Genomic DNA, 6,953 nt, shown 5'->3' with positions numbered 1-6,953 from the left:
TCTTTTAATCATCTCCAGTGTACTGTTCCACCTTGTAGTCACGTCCTGTGCGAGGGATTCCTTTTTTTGATCATGTGCGATCTGTTTTGTTCCAGCTCCGCGGAATTAGCAGGGCTATGTTTAAAATGGCCCACTAGCCTCCTGCATTTTGCAAGTGTGCTGTCAAATGGGCTGTTATGCAAACAAACAGTGATGACTCGATGGATACAATGCGCGACGCACGACACGTGTTCGAACGGGAGCTGTCTTGCAGCTGCAATCATATTGCGCGCACTGTCAGTCGTCAGTCTACTCACTTTTTCTTCAACACCCCACTGTCTTGCAACATCCAAAAAGTGCTCAGCACAAACACTCGCGAAGTGCCTCTCCTCCGTTTTCATAACGGTTAATGCTGTTGATCGTAATTGCCACTCACAGTCGAAAAAATGTCCAGTAACTCCCAAGTAGTTGTGGTTACCGAGAGACGTCCAGTAGTCACCGGTGAGCGCCACCGTTTCCGTTTTTCCCAACGCCTCCGTTATCTTCGTTTTTTTTCATTTTCATATAGTTCGTCTATGTTTTTCACTGTGGTGGCTCGAGAGGGAAGCTGGTACGTCGGATCGTTGCTTGCGATGCGTATAATTTCGCGCAGGTCCTCATCCTTGACAATATTGACTGGTCTGCAAGCTTTAGCTATCCATTTAGCTACAGCTGTGGACAGCTTACTCGTTGTTGAAGCAGACATACTTTTATGTCGCAAACCATCCAGCGTTACCTGCTTTGTGAGGCGGGAGGGCTGGGCCGAGCTTCCTTGGAGAGTGGGGTGTTTGGATAGCAGGTGATACTTCAGACTCGATGTGCTCCGGTGGTAGCTCATTTCACATCGACAGTGACAACAAAACACTTTAGTTCTGTCTAGAGAACCGTCAGGCTTAATGTTGAATAAAAAATTGTCATCTAAAAGTCCTTTTTTCCCTCCATATCGGCCTCTTGTTCACATGCTCAATGTTATCACCGCGGTGATCTTCGCGCTACTACGGCAAGCCGCGCGCGGTATGGAAAGGCACGTATGAGAAAATCCGCGATTAATCCGTCAAAAAAATTGTCGGCGTCAAGCACATGTCAGATTAATGCGTTTTTAACGCGACAAATCTGACAGCCCTACTTAAAAGTTACATTTTAAATACGTGCGGCCAACAAAAAAAATTCAGCCTTGCACAAACTTAAAATGCGTGCCGGAAATTCAGCAACGGGATCCTGGCTGCACGTATTACATGTGGACAAAACATGAATTTCCATCACATTCTGTGCTGGTCACACGTAAATATGTGTAACACCAGTCTTATTATAAATGTCCGAACATAAAAAAAACACCTCCAAGTTGAGGTGCTGACACGGCTGCACAAACTGATGCTGCTGTACTTATTCTCTTCATAGTGAGCATGTTTTTCTGCCTGAGTAAAAATAATAGCCAAAGATTTCAGAAAAAGGTAATGAAGGACCAAACGCAGGAGACCAGGTTTCAGTAACAGAAACTGAAACATTTAATAAATTAATCATAACATGACAAAAACCCAAAGAGAAACAAAAATCCTGACTGAACAGAACAGAGCAGATGACCTGACAAGGACAAACAAAATTCGGTTCAATTCAATTTTATTTATATAGGCCAAAATCACAAAGAGATTTGCCTCATTGGGCTTCAAAATATAAACAATAGTTAAAAACTAAACAGACTACATAAACTGGTTATCCCTGCCCTTAGACCCTCCCTCCCGGTAAGGAAAAACTCCTAAAAAAACCTGAGTCAGGAAAAAAGAAGAAACCTTAGGGATTCCCACATGAAGGAGAGATCCTATCCCAGGACGGACAGGAGATACCAGAACAGTTAAAGAAAGATTAGATTCTACAACTATGTATCTAAAAGAGTTCATTCAGATAAAGCTGAGGGACGAGTGATGATGAAGTCCATAGTCAAGATGAAGCAGAAGTGCAGTCCACGACCAGGACCAGGAGGACAGACGACCCAGCAGGAATCACTCTCACTCAGAGATGCAGGATGGTGTCGGGGGCGTGGTCCACGGCCAAGAGTGGGAGCGTGGGCGATCCACCGGGGATCTGAAATCTCTCCCGCTCCCCAGAGGAGAGTGGGAAAGAAGAACAACATGTGAATGGAACTGCACCAACAAAAGCATGGAGAACTAAATACAATAAATAATAAAGAATAGAAGAGAGAAGTAAATGAGAATAGAGAACAGAACCCCAGAGCTGATCTGAATAATAACCGTGATAGAAAATCTAAATTTAGAGAAAGACCAATCATTAACTGAAATGAAAACAGCTGTGAGTCATGACAAACCTGAATGGATGTGACTGAAGGACAATTTAAAACAGAACATGACCGAAATCCATAACATAATTAACAAATAACAACCAAAGTCCACAATCCTAAAACAAGTTGGGTTGGGTCAGAAGTCCCTGCTGATTTGTTTGCTGCTGATTTGTTTGCTGCTGATTTGTTTGATGCTGATTTTACTTCTGCTTTGCTTACTCTTCCTCTTCCCGTGAAAAGGTGCATTCTGACTGAACCAGTTGTTAGTCATCTCTTTTTCTCCACTGGCGTAGGGTAGTGTTGCTCTTCCCACCACTGGATTTCAGAACTGCACTGTTGTCACCCAGATTTAGTCACCTGTTTGTTCCTTTGAGTAGTAGGTGTGGTTCAGACTTTTCAGAAGTTTTCTTTTGGTGAGACTTCTTCGCTGTCAGGTGGACCATCTTCTCCACATCTGCCTAGCCTGGTCTTATATTTGCAGGTAGACCGAGTTCTTCATTTATTCTTTTATCATTGTATTTGTATTTTAGCTGGAATTTTGAACAATATATTTTGTAGAGGGTTTTTCTTTTTTTTTGGTAAATCTTAAAACTGTCTTCATCTGGTGTGAGCCTTGGAAAAATGTTTTAGTTTGCCTGACCTCCAACCCACATTGCTACTCTGACAACATGATTGGATTTAACTTGATCCATTCTTTTTTGTTACCCTTTGGGTCAACCTGGGTTTGGTGTCACTACCTAATAAATGCTTTGAAATGAAATGCAAAAAAATTTAGCCTGTTTGTCTCCTCTTTACTGTTGTATGTTCTTATCTCAACTCGCAAAAGTTCAATAGAAGTAAAGTTTAGATTCTGGTTGCCACTTTAGGCATGATACACGAGAAGAGGGGGTCAGGATGACTCATTGGGATCATGCAGTGTGTATGTGTGTATTTGTGCGTGTGTGTCCTTGGTGTACTGTATGTCTGACTCCCTTCTGCTGTCTTTGCTATTTTAATTTTATGCTCCATGGCACAGCTAGAAGACCTCCATGTGCAACTGTTGTGCACGTAAATTTCTCACATGCACAGGTAGTGCATTTCTCAAAATGGCGACATAATGAAGCGGTGCATTGTTTTGGCTAGCTAGTGAGAAGCCATCTTGCCTGATCTTCAGTGGAAGCAACACATAGAGATCACCTTCCTTGATTTAGTGGTTTTGTTCCAAACCTTTGCAGAAGTGACCGTGGGACTGTCTATGAAAAGGTGAGCAGGTTGATGGTCCCTCAATAATATCTTGAATATCGTAAAAGAGATGGCCATTTACAAGATGGCTGTACATAGACCATGCAGGAATGGGACATCACTTCTTTGACCTCATTGAGATTTGGGATTGTGACTCCTGTAATTTGTGCGGGTTTAAACCAGCCATGTGCTCATTGTATTTGCTGATGCATTTTGTTTTTGGATTATATCAAAAGCATGTTGGTGCCTGTTCATGCCCTGACAGAGGTCTCGGTGTCCATATGTCTATGTAATGTGTGAGTGTGTACAGAGGCACTGCTACAGATTTTGGGCCCAATGAAAATAAATTTTACAGGGCCGCAAGCGCACATTTTTTTATGGTGTTTATATATAATTATGCATTATGATGGTTTTTTTCACTATCATTATCATCTTTGTGACAAAATAACATGACGACTGACATTACAGTATGGGAAGAATTGAGTACTCTGAATACAATAGAATTTAGTTTGTTTCATTTATTTAGAGCAAACCTTATTTTTTGATAAGAGATAAACCTTTTCTGGAAGAAAAATTATAGTAAGTGGATATTAAAAAACACCTAAGCTAAAAAAAGCAGCATCAAAATACAAAATGGCCATATATGGTTCATCCTCATTTAAATAAAACTGAACTGAAGGTATAACAGTTAGCCTAAGTGTGTTAGCATGTAGATGAAATTACTAATCCCACCGGTCACTACTGTTGCCAGTGACATGTTTGTGAGTTCTATGATCACATTAAGCAAACTATCAATATCAATGGTAGACATATTCAACATGATGTGTACCAAAAGTCAATGTCTTAATGTTAACATACTTTTCTAACCTTTCCTTTCAAAGGTTCCTCACCATCATCCTCTTCACTTAGTACAAACAGGAAGTAAACAGCTGTAGTCATGTAACATTTTATAGTACACATTTGACACTGCATATCTTTCATTGAGACGCTTTATTATTTCAATATCTTCTGAAAATGCATATATGGATCATTCAGTAACATTTCTATAGCCTTAGAATTGAAACATTTTTTACGGTCACAATTGTGATGTGCTGATTAAATGGGTTATTAAACCAAAGACAGCGGCTCGTAGAGTGGAGAATGGTCTTACAGTGCAGCACATGTATCATCACCGGTTTGATTCAGTTTTTAATGATGTCAGAAAATAATGTGTGCTGCTTTTCACTGTTTCTTTGTGTCTTCTCCTCTCAGACATGTCACGCATTTCAGAGGAGTGGAGACAAACCATGACCAAAATCTTTGAGCTGCTGAGAGAGGATCAGTACAAGAAGATGCTGGAATCTCTCAAGTATCCTTCAAAAGAAAGGAAAACAGCCAAGTTTAGAAAGGAACTACCTCAAAAAATAATAGAGAGTTATGGATTAGAGGGGTCCATCTATCAAGTCAACAAAGCGATGAAAGAGATACCGAGGAACGATCCAGCTGTTCAAGAGCTGCTGAAGCCTTTTGTGGATAAACTGAGGAACGAGCAAGAGAAAATGCAGAAGAGTAAGTTCAGCTGAGGGTCATCAGGTCTTTAGACTAACATTTGGCCCCAGTTAACATTGTTGGTGTACACAAACTATGAATCACATTAAATTCAACAGCAGTTTGACTTTTTTTCTTAAACTTTCCTCCATTTGCTGTTGATGAAAGGAAAAGAGGACACTTGAACAGTTTAAATGTGTTCGTAGAAGCCTTGAGCTTTTTCAATGTTTTCATTCATAATATTTGGAAATCAGTCACAAATGCACCGATGCCAACCATGGTCTTTCAGAGTCTTCACAATGCAATGAGTCAACACATTGCATTGCAATATGAGCTTTACCGTGCTTTATCTGGACAGTAAACTGGTCAAGAAACTCTTCAGCATGCAAACACAAGAGGAGATGTTAGACATTGACTGTATCTGAGAACTGGACTGAGTGATCCTTCCCCCCCTGTTCAAAACAGGAAGTACCCCCTGGCTCCAAAAAGCCAAAATCCTGTAAACTTCTACATAAACAGCTGTTACTGAGTCATTTTATTTGTCAGAATAACCCTTCTTGTTCTAAAACATCTTTTTAACATCTTCTTGATTATCTTATTTGTTTACTTTTTTGTGTTGTTCAAGCTTTTAAGTTATAAACTTATCAACCAGATGCATCAATAAAATTAGATGGTGCCTGCTGGCCCCCACCTCCAACATTGAAAACATTTGACTGAATGATTCCCCTCGCTGTCAGTGGTTGTCTTACCCCGGGCTCACACGACAAGCGTTACAGCTCAGGTGCGATGCAGGAGCGGTCTAGCTACAGCAGATGGCTCATATTAGCTACTGGATGGCTGCAACCACAGGCTCTGCTGCCGACCTTGCAAAACTCTAAATTCACATGCATTCACGTGATAACCTACCATTTATATAGGAAGTACAGTATTCTGTTCTATGTTACAGAGATTTTTGGGGGAGTCAGATATGGGCACAGACTGCAGGAAGGGGAATAAAGAGTCACGTTCTATGTGGATCTTAATCGGTGTGGTCAGACTGAAGAAAAAAAATCATGCCTCTCTGATATTATTCAGTGGGCCGGACCAAACCAGGCTAGATCTGGCCCGCGGGCTATAGTTTGTCCACCTCTGGGATACACCATAATAGTGTTGTTTTGGTGTGTCTGTTGAACCACAGTGGTGATTTCAGGGTTGTAGAGTTTTTTTTAACAAACTAAAGGCAGGCAGGCCTCTTGTGTTGAACAGATTTTACTGTTACAATAGAAGTTTATGGATCTTCAGACTATTTGTATAAGCCCCTTATGTATTTGAGGTAAAGCTTTAATAATTCTGTTTACATGCATTTCTTGTTGGACCGAATAGAAAAAAAAGGAGAGTGGGATGCTAGAGATGGGGTATAAGGGGTTACAATGGAGGAGATGGAGGGGGAGACTCAGTTGTGAGAGATTTGAAGTTGTGATTTCTTTAACGTGCAAAAATCAAAAGTTTACTTGTCTGTATTTGTGTAAGTGACAGGCTTCACATGTGATGAATTCTGCAGGGAAGAAGAGGAAACTGGAGGATGACCTCGAGGCAGGAGGGAGGATGCTGCTGCAGAATTCTGCAGCTGGTTGGTGAATTTAAATCCAAAGCTTTAAGTTTCTGCTTTTGGCTGTAAACAAACGGTAACTCTCTGAGGACTTTCTCATCGTGACCGTTTCTTTGACAGGCTCCAACAAGATCCAGATGGTTGCAGATTCTTCAGGCAAAAACAAAGAACCAGGTCAGTCTGCAAGTGTCTGTTTCTGACTAATCATGATTTTCTTCACTCTGTAAACAAACAGTGACTCTCAGGACTTTCTCTATCTTTTTTTAAAGCTTTTTCTGACCAACAGCTGAGCAAGCAGATCAGAGC

General features: G+C 40.9%; 1 protein-coding gene across 1 annotated transcript in view; it reads left to right on the top strand.

The window, feature by feature from the left end:
- Positions 1-2,245: 2,245 nt before the first annotated feature.
- LOC112141312 overlaps positions 2,246-6,953 on the top strand; it is a gene marked incomplete at its 3' end in the record, with an annotated part of 6,152 nt that continues 1,444 nt past the window's right edge. Inside the window, 4 exon segments of the mRNA XM_024264418.2 lie at positions 2,246-2,792; positions 4,784-5,080; positions 6,600-6,668; positions 6,768-6,821. Of these exon segments, the coding sequence (XP_024120186.1) occupies positions 4,786-5,080; positions 6,600-6,668; positions 6,768-6,821 (418 nt within the window).

Source organism: Oryzias melastigma, unplaced genomic scaffold (genome assembly GCF_002922805.2).
Source record: "Oryzias melastigma strain HK-1 unplaced genomic scaffold, ASM292280v2 sc00695, whole genome shotgun sequence".
Taxonomy (NCBI): domain Eukaryota; kingdom Metazoa; phylum Chordata; class Actinopteri; order Beloniformes; family Adrianichthyidae; genus Oryzias; species Oryzias melastigma.
This window is presented reverse-complemented; position numbering and strand designations above follow the sequence as displayed.